At 36.1% G+C, this 16,556-nt stretch overlaps 1 protein-coding gene across 21 annotated transcripts in view; it reads right to left on the reverse strand.

The window, feature by feature from the left end:
• Nucleotides 1-16,556, reverse strand: part of Wnk1 (WNK lysine deficient protein kinase 1) — a 124,688-nt gene that overhangs the window by 71,603 nt on the left and 36,529 nt on the right. For all 21 annotated transcript variants that reach the window (XM_051203848.1, XM_051203846.1, XM_051203844.1 and 18 more), the window contains exons 2-4: nucleotides 16,064-16,236; nucleotides 8,119-8,339; nucleotides 5,985-6,142 (exon numbers count right to left, since the gene is read on the reverse strand). In XM_051203848.1, coding sequence (XP_051059805.1) covers nucleotides 5,985-6,142; nucleotides 8,119-8,339; nucleotides 16,064-16,236 — 552 coding nt within the window. The remainder of the gene's footprint in view (nucleotides 1-5,984; nucleotides 6,143-8,118; nucleotides 8,340-16,063; nucleotides 16,237-16,556) is intronic.

A 16,556-nucleotide genomic window follows, 5' to 3' on the forward strand; every position in this document is an offset into this window, starting at 1 on the left:
CAAAAAAACTTAATGTTCTTCTTTTATACTGTGTTTTATAATATTTTTACTTTTGGTTTGTATGTATGTGTGGTGTACATGATGCATTCTTTTAAGTATGCAGGTGTGCATGCCCATACACATACATGTGGAGGCACAACAGAGGGAGTCTTTATCACCTTCAACCTTATTGAACTGAGACAAGGTCCCTTACTGACCTAGAAGCTTGTTCTTTTGTTTAGGTGAGCTCTGGAATCTGGCTACCTCCACCTCTTGCAGTGAGAATGTTTTTTACCCATTTAGCCACCTCATCATTCCCTTTTTATTTTTAAATTTCTATTATCTTTTAAACAATTTTCCTTATTTTGTAACTGATTTATCTCTTGTTCTTTCCTCATACTGTTTCTCTATTCTTTTTTTCATTCTTTTATTAATTTTACTTTTTATTTTCAATTTTATGATCAATTTACATTTTTCATCATTTCTTTTCTATGATCATTGGTGACACACATCAGTTTTGGGGTTACCTTAATCATATTTATTAATTTTCTTGGCATTTATGTTATGGCATTTTAATTTCTCTTTTCTGAAAAGCCGTTAAGTTAAGTAAGAGAAGGCTCCTAAAAAAATGAGATGACCATCCTAGTAAATGCAAAACATCACACTGAAATAAAATATAAAAGATCAAAGCAACATGATTCCTCTTAAGATGAAATGGTTGAAATTCTAGACAAAAATTCTAAAGTCTAGTTTTAATTTGAAAAAGATCTCAAACATGATTAAAAAAAAAAAGTAAATCAACTCAAGACTTGGAAAAAAATTCAGCAACTATGGGCTATAAACTAAGCAAAAAAAAATGTGGGGAAAACAAAACAAACTACCAGATGTTTTGAAAATGAACAGCTCCAAAACTGCAGTTAAAAAATTAAGTGCTTGGCCATGGTGGCGCACACCTTTGATCCCAGTGCTCTGGAGGCAGAGGCAGGTGGATTTCTGTGATTTGAGGCCAGCCTGGTCTACAGAGAGGTTCTAGGACAACCAGAATTATATAGAGAAGCACTGTCTTGAAAACAGAAATCAACAAAGAGGCCAGCAAGTTGGCTCAGAGGATGAAAGATGCCTTAGGCTAAGTCTGAGAACATGAGTTTAAATCCCTGGGACCCATGGAATAGGAAAGAACTTACATGTACAATCTGTCTTCTGACCTCACCTGATCTGTGAAAGACACCTGTTTGAGTGAGTATACTTAGGCACACACATATTCACCATAAGTAAATATAAAACAAAATAAATAAAAAACAGTAACTCAATAAAAACAAGACTAAGCTGGTGGAACAAAGAATATTAGTAATTAAAGGCAAGATTAAAGAATTATTACATTCAGACAGCAATAAAGAAAAAACATCCTATAACTACAAGATTCAAGATATCTAATACAGGATAAAGAGACCAAAATAATAAATCTGTGACATGCTTATGAACTGAGATTAAAGTCACAGTAAACATCTTAAGTTACTTTTCTACTGCTGTGATAAAGCACCATAACCAAGATAACTTAATAGAAGGGTTTATTTGGAGTGTACAGTTTCCAGGAAGATAGGAGTTCATCACCATCACCATGGTGGGAACAAGGCAGCAGGCAGACATGGTCCTGGAATAGCAGCTGAGAGCTCACATTCAGATTCACAAATAGAAAGAACACTCTGGGAATGGCACAAGTTTGTCCAAAATGACATGCCTCCTTCAACAAGACCATCCACACCTCCAATTCCTCCTAAACAGCACCACCTAGTGGTAACCATTCTCATTCCAACCACCACAGTAAACTTAGTCGATAAAATTGTTCCTAAATCCACTGAGGATGGACATCCAAGTAAAATCTTAAACAGACATCACCAGAAAAGAACCTCAACATAATTTATTACAGTTAAACTATCAAGAGTTTAAAAGAAGAGATGGCTCAGTGGTTGAAGAGCACTGGCTACTCTCCTGCTCTTCCAGAAGTTCCAGGCTCAATTCCCAGCACCCACACAGCAGCTCACAATTGTCTAACTCCAGTCCCAAAGGATATGAACCCTCTGTTGGACTCAAGGACCTGTACACATGTGGCACACAAATATATACAAACAAAAGAACCATACATAAAAATGATTTTTAAACAATTTTAAAGAATTTAGAACAAAAGATATTTGAAAGCTTCAAGGGAGGGAGTACAGGTTATTTATAAAGTCAAATCTATCATAATATTTTCAGACTGCTCACTAGAAATCATAAAAGCCAAGCGAGTATGGATTGATGTTTAAATAATTGCCAGTCAAGAGTACTACATCCACCAAAGTTATCTTTTAAAACTGAAGGAAAGGACTATAGAGATGGTTCAGTTGGCAAATGTTGTTCAAGAATGAGAACAGAGTTTGGAGCTCCAGAATCCATAGAAAAGGCTGTACCGTGTGTGTGTGTGTGTGTGTGTGTGTGTGTGTGTGTGTGTGTGTGTGTGTGTGTGTACGCGGGTGCGTGCGCTTGCGTGCGCGCATGTGTTGGGAGAGGGGGGCAGGTTAGGGAGAAGAGTGGAGACCGGCACATTTGTAGGGTTTGCTGGCCAGTCAAGTATCACCGAACTTGCTCCTCCCCGTCCCTCCAAAAATTAACATATGTTAAAGCTGGAGAGATGTCACAGCAATTAAGAGCACTTACTGCTCTTCCAGAAGACTTGGGTTCAGGTCTCAGCACTGTTATCACACAGTTCAAAACTGCTTCTAATTCCAGCTTCAGGGGATCTGACACCTTCTGGCCACAACATGTATGTGCATAGTATACACACAGACACACGTGCACACAAATAAAAATGAATCTTTTTTAAAAACCCAATGAAATGGAAAACAATAGAGCTTCCTCTATTGCTGACACTAGATGCTGACCTTTCGCCCACCTACACACTTTCCCCCTCCCTCCCTCTCTCTCTCACAACACACAGAAAAATAGAAAAATAATTCAAATGAAGGAGAAATTGGGCCAGCAAGTGAAAGTGTTTGCTATTCAAGCCCAATGACCTAAGGTTTGAACCCTGGAACCCATGGAAGGAGAGCATCAACTTCCAAAAGTTGTCTTCTGTCCTCCACATATACACCTTGGTACATGTGTAACCACACTCACACAGGCATAATGTTATAGTTTGCTTCTCTACTACTGTGATAAACACTGATCAAAATCAACTTGGTGAGTGGGGAAAGAGTTTGCTTGGCTTACATTTTCACATTACAACCCAACATCAAATCAGGGCAGGATTGAGACAGGAACTGAAGTAGAGACCATGGAGAAACACTTACTTATTGGCTTTCTCTCAATAGCTTCCTGAGCATGCTTTCTTTCACAACTCACAACCAACTTCCTGGGGTAACATCACACCACCTATAATGTGCTCAAATCAATCATTAATTAAGAGAGTGACCCCACAAACTTTCCCATAGACTAATCCAATGGAGGCAATTCCTCAACAGAGATTCCCTTTCTCAGATATGTCTAGAATTGTGTCAAGTTAACAAAAACTAACTCCCTACATGTACTCTAAAGGCTTTTTTTTTTAAATGAAGGATGAAGAATGAATTTCTATGATAAATTAATACATGACCACTAAGCAAACACTCCAGAAATTCTCAGCAACATCTAAGGTGCAAGAAGAAATAAGAACATACCTTTCAATAATAACCCTAAATGTAAAGGTTTAACTTTCTGATTGTAGATTTAAACACAAAACTCACCAAAACTGACAAAGATCCTAAGCCAAGGAACAGAAAAATCTTACTTCCAAACAGACTATGATAGCAAACAGGAGTAAACTCCTAAATAACAAATGAGGCTTCAAATTAGAAAAGGATAAAGGCCACCACATAATAACAAACAAAGCAGATCCCAGCACTCAGAAGGCAGAGGTAGGTGGCTCTCTTTGAGTTTGAGGTCACCCTGGTCTACATAGTGAGCTCCAAGCCATCCAATCTGTCTTAAACTCAAAATAAATAAATACATAAATGAAGATACATTGAGAGTATGGGCATAATAAATAGTGTGTCATTATAATTGTGGTCCTGAGAAGATAGGCAGATCCTTGGTATTTGCTGACCAGTTAATCTGGCCTACTTGGCAAGTTCCACGTCAGTGAGTAACCCCATCTTAAAAACACAATGGATGGCACTTGAAGAACAGTACCCTAGATGGACCTCTGGCCTCCTGTTCCCTAACCCCTTCCCTAATAAACAGCCCAAAGATAAACTGTAATCTTTTCTAAAATTTCAAGATCTTAGAAAAATAACAGGTCAAACTCAGAATTAATACATGGGGGGGGACTGACTAGCAATCACAGTGGAATATCTTTAAAGGCTAGATAGTAACAAGTGCTGGCATCAATATAAAATGAGTAGAACTTTCTCAAATGAGCTTGGCAGTGGTGGCTTATGCCCTTAATCCTAGCACTCAAGAAGACAGAGGCAGGCAGATCTGAGTTTGAGGTCAGCCTATTCTACCTAAAGCCAGGAGTATACAAAGGGGGGGGGGGGGGAGAAGAGTAGAGTGGAAGAAAGGAGGGAGTTAGTATACTACCCAGTAATGGTACTCCTACATAAAGACCAAAAGAGAAATTAAATAACAGATGGCCAATAAAATCTTTGTACATGAACATTCACAGCAGATATATTCACAATGCCCAAAAAGGCTAAACAGATTAAATGTCTACAAACAGATGAATGCTAAACAAACTACAATGGAACATTACCTCTTAAAAGTAATGAAAGGTATAAAGATATACCTAAGTGGTAAATTACCTGCCTACTATGTACAAAGCTCAGAGGGGTTCCATTATGAACATTATGACCCTCAAAAAAAAAAAAAAAAAACAAACAAACAAACAAACAAAAAAAAAACAAAACAGGAATGAGAACATACTTCATGAACCTAAAAACATACTGAAAGAAGCTAGGAACAAAAAACCCATACATTATTATTTCCTATATATAAACTATCCAGGAAGGTCTATAGATATAAAACATAACTCATGTTTTTATTATGCAAAAATATTTTCCTAATTAAGACTCTTGATGTGGTGTATACATATATAAATATTTATAGACATACATATATAAAATATAAATCAATAAAACTCTCAAAGATTTAATAAAATTCTAATAAAAAATAATCAGCACAAAAAATCAGAACAGCAAATTTGCAAAGAAAATTCATTGCAAATGACTTCTACAGACTACCAAAGTGCTGAATGGTAGTGATGTATAACTTTAATCACAGAAATCAGGAGGCAGAGACAGGTGAATCTATATGAGTTGGAGGCCAGCCTTGTCTATATAGAATGAGTTCCAAGACAGCCACAGTGGTTACACAGAGAAACGCTGTCTCAAAAAACAAGAGAGAAAGAGACACACAGAGAAAGACAGCAATAACTACAATAGGAAAGTGAACCTGCTATTTTGTCTCCTGAACCCATCACAATATCTAACATTCTCTCAGAAAGAAAAACAAAAAACAAAACAAACAAAAAAAAAAAAAACCTTAAAACTAAAATACCCCTTTCTCTTTATACTCAAGATCGCACTGGATCTTGGATACTTCCGTATCAATTATCTATCATAGTCTCACTGCCATAACATTAACCTATATCTATCTTCTTGATGCTTTGAGAAGTCTATAATTGAAACCAACTTTTAAGCAATAAAATAGCAATACAAAATCATGTATCATAATGAAGATGAACTATTAGGAGATATTAGAATACAATTTCAAATAAATTACACCTCATGATAAAAGTTTAAATGACTGCAAGGAAGTGCGAAGAAACTGATAGTTTGCCTTTGCTCTCACTGTCCACTGCCATCTAACTCAGCAAATTCCCATCCTAACAGCTTAGGCTTTCCATTATTGTTCCCTTTTGCACATGTAGATGTTATTCAGCTTTATTTTATTAGATACGATGTAATGTTACCAACAATTAGGCAAGGACTTACACTAGTCACTCGACGGTAGATCTGCGCAGCATTTTGGCACTCTGAGTATGGATATTCAGATGTAGCCATCTCAAGCATGCACATCCCAAAAGCATAAACATCAACAGATTCATCATATTTCTCCTCATACATCTCAGGAGCCATGAACTCTGGAGTACCTTAAATTAAAACAATGATTCAGACTCAAATGGACAGTAGCTGTAGCTGTTACCTACCAGAGGTTTCAAGAAGCAAAGAGGTTGACCTATTGGGGGGTGGGGGGGGGGATGAAAAAGAAAAAGGGAAAAGAGGATGAAAACCTTAGTCTGTTCCATCAAATATCCTATTGAAAATCTTCCACTGTAAGGTTTTTCAAACATGATGAACAATCAGGTACATGACCATTTATACAATTGAAATTATGCTCCCACTTCTAACATAGAACTTTGGCTAAGAAATATATTAGTGTTGTTCATAATGAAACAAATAGAAGGAAAGGTAATAAAAGAAAAAAAAAACTAGCAGAGAACAAAATGAATACTATAAGATAGTAACAATAAAAAGATCAAATACTTGTCTGTCCTCTACCATATGGCAGTTGTTAGATGAGTATTTACAACTAGCCTCTTGCCATTAAGGAAGACTTACAGGAAAAAACAAAAAGTCCTCTGTATTTACTATGTTTTTAAAGACAATAAAATGTAATTATCTGCAAAGGTCACTCACCAGAGCCTTTTCATCACATACTTACCATCCAACCTACAGTATACAGATAAGCCTAATGCAGATACAGGAAATATAGTAAGGGGCATCCTACAGATGAAAAACAAATGTACATACACATACAAATATAGAACTCAAATAAAGACTGGTTTGTGAACATAGTATGTATATGTATGGTCTTACAAGATTAGATTTTACAATGATTTCAGAATCTTTAACTTCAAATTCCAAAACAAGTATGCACATTATGATTTAATAAATAGAGGAAATAACTCTGTTGGGGCCAGCACTTTAAAGATGCCAAAGACAATCAAATGCTTCCTATAAAGAAAACAAAAAGGCAATTCACCTTCATACATACATACATATATAGTTAATATACTGTGTGAAAATGTAAACTGCATTCAAAATCCTAACTTCATAATATTCCAGTGAGAACACTGGTTTTGTTTTGTTCTTTAAGTTTAAAAAAAAAAAAAAAAAAAAAAAAAAAAAGCAAATTCTTAGTGTGCCACACTATTCTTATGGTACTTAGGATTCTGGCCTACCTAATAATGAATGGGCTTTTAATGTCATAGCCTATGGGAGAGCAGAATAGAATGTGAACTGAAAAATTTTAAATTTCAGAGAGCTAAACCTTATCAAAACAATCATTATTTTTTTTCCAACTATGACTCTAACATACAATTAAAAAGTCTGAAAGGCCACTCTTCTTTAAGACTAATTACTGATTCCTAAATAAGGGTAATTTTGATCTCCTTATAGCAATGTCTGGAAACAGTTTTGGTTGTAACAATTAGGAGTTAACAATGTATGTTACAAATATCTTGTAGTAGAACTCAGATATGCTATGAAATAATTCTATAGTATACAAGAAAACTCTATACAAAAACTGTCAAGACCCAGCTATCCAGTGTACTAAGGCTGAGAAACCTGATTTTGATATATCTTAAAGGTGAGAGTAAAGGAAAGTTAATGAGAGCAGCTTTCCACAGTACACCCCAATACATTCCTATTTTCAAATCAAGTTTTCTTGGAAGATATAACCAACAGACATTTCTGAAATTAAACTACATATAAATTCCATTTATTTTATGAAAAAAATCAACACATTGTTTCTATTGTATAAATATGAATATAAGACATTTGTATTAACAGAATGACTCAATAAAATTGTAACAAGAGATTCTAGCAATGAAGTTCACCTTACTTTCCTCCATGTAACTTTATAAAATATCAATAGTCTTCAAAATGATTTTAGCTTAAATATTAAAAATCCTTCATTTCATATTTAAGTAGACTTGGTCATTAGGTTCACGATATAGATTTCTGAAAGCTTATTTGGTGTCAGAAAAGATATGATAGGATCAGGTTTCTAAAGAAAAGCTATGTCAAAAAGCCAGACTGGCTCCAAAGCACACTGGAAACATACCTATCACACTCTTGGCAAAAGAAGCCCGCTTTAGAGTTGCCAGACCAAGGTCTCCAATCTTGACTGAGCCTGTAGGGCCAGTGATAAAGATGTTGTCACATTTAAGGTCCCGGTGAATAATTGGTGGAGTTCGTGTGTGGAGAAACTGAAGTCCTTTAAGGATTTGCCGACACCAGCTTCTTAGAACTTTGATTTTCATCACTTTAAACCTTTTTAAGTACCTGGAAAAGGCAAAGTAAACCAAGCAGGTTATCAATGATACGTGCTTTCTGCTTTGAAGAATTCCATTAAATTGTAACATACCAAAGATAGGAATATCAAATTTAGAATATTGAGACTCAGTAACTTTAAGGGATAGTAATACTTTTAGTAAGGTTAAAGGGGCTAAGTTTAAAATAAAATTCTATTGAAAGACAAGAAATAAGTCCTTGAAATATTTTCCTAGTTGAGTATATGTGAATATATGTATTCATGCATGTGGAGTGGGCTGTGCAGTGTAGAAGTCAAAAGAGACAGCTGAGTCCCTGGAGCTGGAGTTACAGGCATTTATCAGTTGCCTAGATTACTTGGGTGCTGGGATCTGAGCTCTTGTCTTCAATACTTTGCAGCAAGTGATCATTTATCTGGTTAGTAGTTTGTTTTAAAAAATATCTACGTAACCCAGGGTTACTTGTGATTCTTCTGCCTCTGCATCCTTCTTTCTTTTCTTTCTATTTTTTGAGAATGGGTATCATGCAACCCAGGGTGGCTACAACCCTTCTATATAACTAAGGATGATCTTGAACTCTTGATCCTCCTGCCTCTGATTCCTAAGGTTAGAACTTTAGGTATTTACCACCATGCCCAGTTTTTGCAGTACTAGGGATAGAACCCTGGCCTATGTATACATAAGCAACAGTTTATCAACTGAGCTACATTCCTAGCTCTCAGAGAAACTATTTAATTAGCAGTTGGTAGGAAAATTGCTATAAACAGTATTAAAAAAAAAGTATACTAACTCCTCTAAATCATGTACCACACAACTGTATAAGCTCAAACACAAAAGTAAAGAATGAAATATAATATTTTAAATAAAAAAAAACCTCACAGAACACTGATTGAAAATGGATGAACAAAACAAAATCGAAGTGAGAAAAAAATGGAAAGCAATGTGTAAGCAGCCTCTCCTTGGGTATGTGTGTGCACATACATGTACACGTGGAAAGAAATGTCCTTCCATCCATCTTGTATTTTAAGTCAGGATCTTTAAGCGACTTAGAACTCAAGTAGGCCAAACCAACTGGCGAGGAACCTTCAAGGACTCATCTGATTCTATTACTACAGGGTTGCACTCATTAGCAGATAATGCCTTGCATTTTTTTTAAATGTGGGCTTTATGAATACTGAACTCAGATCTTCATGCTTTCCTGATCAGTGGGTAAAGGTACTTGCTGCCATGCCTGATGACAATCCCCATGATTCACATGGTATAAAGAGATAATGGAATCCCATTAAATGTTCTTTGACCTTCACAAGCATGCTATGACATGTGTATATGTACATACACATAAGTAAATGTAATAATTTTTAAAAGGTCTTCTGTAGTAAATGAAACAAATTTTGGATGGTGTAATAAAGAATAGTTCTATGACTACAGTGCAATGGTAGTAAGTAAAGGAAAGGTGGTGCTGGAGAATTGCTTCAGTGGTTAAAAACCAAAAGGCCTAAGTTCAGTTTCTAGCATCCATGCCAGGCAGCTCCTAACTGCCTTTAACTCCAGCTCCTAAGAATCTAATCTGCCCTAGCTTCTGTGAGTACCTATATATGGGTGGTGTATTACATACATGCATGCACACACACACACAGAAAGACAAAGACAGATACACAAACTAAACTTTTCTTTTTTGAAGATGGAAAAGGAGGAGGGCAGATAATCTGGTATATGAACCTAATGACTTAAGTTTGATTTCACAGTGGAAGAAAAACAGTACATGTTGGATTTAGTCTTCTGACCTTTACACTTGTGTCGTGGCATGAGTCTGAACTAGTACATGCATATCATTCTCATTCATATTCTAATTTATTCTCATATTTTCTCTCCTCTTCTTCACCTCAATAATAATGAAATATACTTTAAAAAGAAACCAGCTCAACAAGAGGGAAATCATGCCACCGCACTTAGTACTGGAAACCTAGCCAACTACCTAGGACTAATGAAGATGTGGATCTCGGAGGAAAATCTATAAGATCCACTTTACTAAAACAACGTAATCTCTAACAACATTCTAAATTTTTGTTTTTATACCCACAGAAGAGTAGTTATTATCCCTCAATAAGGAAAGTTCTCTTTCAGATGAAGACCATTACAGCAGACAACAGATCAAAATGCAATGTTTAGAACTCAGACATAACTGATACATATCTACAATACAACTGCAGCACCTAAGGCTCAAGAAAATTGTGGAAGAGGGGCAGAAAGATTTAAAGAGCCAGGAAATGAAGAGATTGTGTGCTTTCTATAAACGTCAGAAGCTATAGTCTCAAACATGTCTGCTTAAACATGATCTGAACAAAGACATCAAGAGATATGCTAACATGAGAAGAAAGTCTCAACCCAAAAACATATAATTAAGGAATGCTGAGTGAGAAAATTAGTCTTTTTTTTTTTTTTTGAGGGGGATTATCAAATACAAAATGCTTAGCCCTGAAAACAAATATAGAAAGTAACATTATAACATTATATACACTGAGTAGGTACTTAACTTTAGAATATGTACACACACACACACACACACACACACACACACACAAAACAACTGAAGAGGTGGAGGCCATGAATTTGAAATAGAACCAAGGGGAGTAGGTACCATGGGAGGTCTTAGAGGGAAGAAATGAAGTTATAATCTATAATCTCAAAAAAAAAAAAAAAAAAAAAAAACCAAAAAACAAAAAACTTAAGGCCAAGGAAAAGCTGGGTGGTGACAGCTCATGCCTTTAATCCCACCACTCTGGATGCAGAGGCAGGCTGATCTGAGTTCCAGGATAGCCTGGTCTACAGAGAGAAACTCTGTTTTGAAAAACCAAAATAAAGAGAAGGAAGGAGGAATTTGGGGTGGGGGGTGGGGGGAATTCCAGAAACGAGAGTCCTCAATTCTGTATATTTTCTATCCAAATCTATAGTTGACTTATGAAATATGTACATATGCAACAGAATCCACTAAAGGAAAGAGTATGGCACAAGAGTCTCTGATATCTATCACTACAGAAAGCTAATGTTTGGGAAATGCATTGTAATGTACATTTTATTTGTTCACATGCAGGATGAACGGAGGAAAGCATCTACTAGTATTTCATATGAGCACCTTTAAAGTACATGCAACTAGTTAATGAGGGGGTAAATCTATATTTTGTGAAGGTCTATGAGCTATAACTATTAGCAAATGCAAGGTGTTTAATTTTTTTGTGTGTACTGGTGTTCTGACTACTGTATAGACATACACCACGTGTGTATACGCCTGTTGTCCACACTGGCCACAAGAGAGTGTCTGATCCTCTAAAGACTAGACACTTGTGAGCCATCATGAGCTGATGGGACTTGAACCAGGGACCTCTAGAAGAGAACACAATGCTCTTAACCTTTGAGCCATCTCCCCAGCCCCTAAATACTTTTAATTCTTAAAACCTGTTTTTGGTGTCGGGAGTGGCATACATTTTAATCCCAACACTTGGGAGGCAGAGGCTGAATACTGGGAAATAGGAGTGCACCATGAGCTCTTGTGGAATTTTAATTTTAATGATTTGTTCTTAAGCACAGATGTTTTTCAGATCTTTCCCAATTGTGCCTGTACTTTTCTTGGTGGAGTCCCATTTCTTTCTTATGCCTTCTATTAATTCTCATTCCCCTCCTTATATAACTGTTTATATATTCACTTTCATCCTTATAAAAACACTTAACATATGATTACTTTCAGAATCATTGATAGTATCTTTAACTGCTCCAGTACTAATCTCTAGTTGTGTGTGTACATGATTTTTGGTGGATTAGTTATTTAACTGTGAAGTCACCTGTTTTAAGTACTTTTCTATTGCCATAGAAAACAGAATGACTAAGGCAACATATTAAAAGAAAGCACTTAACTGGGCTTACAGTTTCAGAGAGTCCATGACAATGGAACAAAGACATGGCAGCAGGAACAGCTGAAAGCTCACATCGTGATCCACAAGTAGCAGACACAGAAAAAGACTAGGAGTGTTGCTAGTCTTATGAAAACTTAAGTAAGGCCTACCCGCAATGATGCATCTCCAACAAGACCATACCTCTAACCCTTCCCAAATAATCCTATCAACTGAGAACCAAGCGCAGAACACTATGGGGACCATTCTCATTCAAATCACCACATCATTTTTGAAAACTTGGTTACAGATAGTATGACCAATCAACTATGGAAAAAAATGTTCCTGGAAATTTCCTCTGAAAGAACTTATGGCATTCATCTTTTGGCTTGAGTTTTCTATACTAACTAGGCAGTAAAAAAAAAAAAAAAAAAAAAAATGTTATATGTATGTATATATATACATACATACATACACACACACATATATTCACATATACAGTCTATTCTATTCTACACACACACACACACACACACTGCAATATACGTGACAGGGACGAATATCAAGGACAGGCATTAATAGCAATACGGAGAGAAATTGGGCAAGAAGGATAGCACTTCAGTATTTTTCAAAGACTCTAGAGGACAAAAACTTTCTTGTAGTTTTTACTGACTGGAATGCCAACTTTACCCTTCTTGGACAATTACATTTCTGACACAGGTTATGTTCTAATCTTTCTCTTTGCTGATTTCCAAGGCCTTTTTGTCACTGTGTGAAGACCAAAACTAGTACTCGATGTGTGATATCTTTCTGTATGGTATGTTTTATTACCATTGGTTAATAAAGCTGATTTGGCCAACAGCCAGGCAGAATAAAGCCAGGAGGGAAACCCAAGCAAAGATGGAGGAAGAAGGGCAGAGTCTGGGAAACACCATCTAACCACCAAAGGAGAAAGATGTCCAAGCATCAATAGTAAGCCACAACCACATGGCAATACACAGATTAATAGAAATGGGTTAATTTAAATGTAAGAGCTAACCAGTAATAAGCCTGAGCCATTGGCCAAACAAGTACAATTAATATTATGCCCCAGAGTGATTATTTTATAAGTGGCCTGCTCCGGGACACATAAAATAGCTTCCAGCTACAAATACTTACTTCCTCAAGTACGATATCTGGTATAACTCTGATTTATCTCTTTTATTTTTTCTGGGAATCATACTTTCCCCCACTGGGAGAGAAGGGTGACTATATAAGGCACTGGAGACATGGTTCAATGGTGAAGCACCTGCTACTCTTCCAGAGGACAGAGATCAGTTCCTGTTCCATATCAGGGAACCAACTACAGCCTGTAACTCCAGCTCTAAGGGATCTTCTACCTTCTTCTCTACTCTAAAGACTCCCACATAGATATGGCATACACTCACACAGATACACACACTTACACATAAATAAAAAATCATGAAAATTTTTAATAGATTATCAATTTTATGTATATTTTTGCATTGTGTATATACATGCGTACCACATGCATGTTTGGTGCTCACAGGTCAGAAGTATCAGATCCCCTGGATCACAAATGTTCATGATCTAACATGTAAATCAAACATATGTCCTCTCAGGAGGAATCTTAACCACTGAGCCATTACTTTAGCCCCACATATCATTTTTACAAAGAATAGATAGGTAGGCAGGTAGGCAGGCAAGCAAGGCACAAGTAAACCATTGTAGTGTGCTCTTAGGTATGTCTGACAGAATGCTGACAATCAACTAGGAATCTGAACCAGTAAAAATCTCAAGATATAAATAGACACAACCACCACACAATTTTCTTTAATCCACTCATGTATTTATTTATCAAGTTTCAGACAAAAGTACTACAAAGTACAGTAGAAGAAAAAGGAATGTGAATATTAAGGAACCTGGAAGAATAAGAAGAGTTAAAGGTACTGGATTAAAAAATAATTAAATTTAGAGCATTCAGTGACACATGCAAATCAGTGACTATAATCAGTAATCAGGAGACAAAAAAACTATGTTCCAAATATCTAATATGAATCAGCTCAATACTATTTTGCAGAGAAAGATAGATGGTTATTGGTAAAAACTCCTGCCAACAAGTCTGGGGCTCCACCTCCCAGACCCCACATGGTAGGAGAGAACAGAGTCCCACAATTTCACCTCTGACCTCTACACTCACACCATGATACACATGCCTGTATTCAGACACACACACACACAAAAAAAAAAAAAAAATGATGGGAGATGTCATTCTGTAAATATGTTTCTCTTATTGGTTAATGAATAAAGCACTGTTGGCCTATAGGAAAGCAACATAGGTGGGATTGGAGAGGTGGAGGATTCTGGGAAATGTAGTAGAGTCACGATGTGATATCGGGAAGAGAGGGGACACAAGTCTGGCATTCTTGTTAAGATAAGACCTTGTAGAAATACATATATTAGTGATCATGGGTTAATATTTAAGATAGAGCTAGCCAATAAGCTCCAGCCATTGGCCAACAGCTTTATAACTAATAGCATCTCTGTGTTAGTTTGGGACTAATGTGGCTCAGGAACCAGGCTGGCGAAAAAATGCTTGTAACAAAAAAATAATGTGCCAGGCAGTGGTGGTGTACACCTTTAATCCCAGTATTACAGGGGCAGAGACAGGCAGATCTGTGAGTCTGAGACCAGCCTGCAGCTTGTTCTACACAGAGTCTCAGGCCACCTAGAACTATATAGTGAGACCTCTTCTCAAACCACATCACCCTTAAAATAAAAATAAGAGGCTAAATAATATACCACAGTAATCTTTAAAAATTTCAATTACTTGGGGACTAGGCTAGAAAGATGACTCAGTAGTTAAGAGGGCCTGCGGCTCTTCCAAAAGACCTAGAATTCAGTTGCTAACATCCATATCCAGCAGCTTACAGCTACATGTAACTTTAGCTCCAATGGATCAGATAGCCTCTTTTGGCCTCTGTAAACATCTACACATGAGACATTCACTTAATCTCTCTCTTTCTGTCTCTCTATCTCTCTTTCTCTTTTAGTAATAATAATGACAATAATAATAATAATAATAATAATAATAAAAAGAGCTGGAGAGATGACAGTTAAGTGCTTGCTGCTCTTACAGAGGACCTCAGTTCAACTTCTAGCACCCATGTCAGGTGGCTCACAACCACCTGTAACTCCAGCTTCAGAGGATCAGACACCTCATTTGGCCTTGGTAGCATACATACACAAACCCACACACATGAAATTCTTTAAAAATATTAAAAAACAAATATTTAAACAAAAATTATTTTTTCTCATGACAAACTTATACAATGTGTTTTACAATAGCTTCCTTTCTCAATATAATAAACAGACGCTCTTAACAAACCTGTCATTTCAAAAGTGTACCCCATTTTTTCATTCAAAGCTCTTGGTACTTCTATGTTACCTATTTCTCTCAAATGGACAACATGTGTAGCTATTTTAATTTTTAGTGCTATGAGAAGTAAGACTATAGCTAGCTGTATACATACAGTAAAAAAAGTGATCAAATAAATATTTAATAGTTTAATCTCATTTTAACCACTAGAGGGCAACCTTGTCAATGATTTCTAATCCTTAAATCTCAATTTTAGAAATACCAATCAATTTAACTAGGTTTATTCAGCAACAACATCATTCCAATAGCTGCCAATAAGTAACCACCATATCATTTTATAAGAGGATTCTGCGAGTAGGAAACACATGGTATTGTGAATGTTGAAAGGATTATTTCTGCGAAACAACAAATGTAGATCTAAAATGAAATTATCTGGAAATTCTTGCTTAACTTTTTAACTAATGATAGACTTACGTTTTAAGGGTTCCAGATGTCATTAGTTCAGTCACTAAAACAATGCATTTTTTCCCTTTTACTGTAGATTCCCAAGAGTCATAGAAGCGAACAATGTTGGGATGTTGAAGACCCTTTAACATTTCTGCCTCTTCTTTGAATCTCTGCCTTTCGGACTTTGTTAACTTTCGATCCTAAAAGGGGGGGAAAATGTGATTTAAAATGATAAAGCACAAGTCACACAGATACAGATATATTAAGATGCTAAAATAAGCTGGGAATGATAGTACCCAGCTACAATCTCAGCTTTCAGAAAGCTACTTGAGGCAAGAGGCAAGTTCAAAAACCTGTCTTAAAAAAATAAGGAAATGCTAATTATATATTAATTAATGACACATAGCATTAAAATTAAATGAAAACACTTAACACTCATTTTCATGCCCTAAGGGTCTGAGAAAAGACTACTGCATACTTAAAGAAATTAGATTATAAAGTGATCATTGTATGTCTAAAA

This window comes from Phodopus roborovskii, unplaced genomic scaffold, assembly GCF_943737965.1.
Source record: "Phodopus roborovskii unplaced genomic scaffold, PHOROB, whole genome shotgun sequence".
NCBI classification, from domain to species: domain Eukaryota; kingdom Metazoa; phylum Chordata; class Mammalia; order Rodentia; family Cricetidae; genus Phodopus; species Phodopus roborovskii.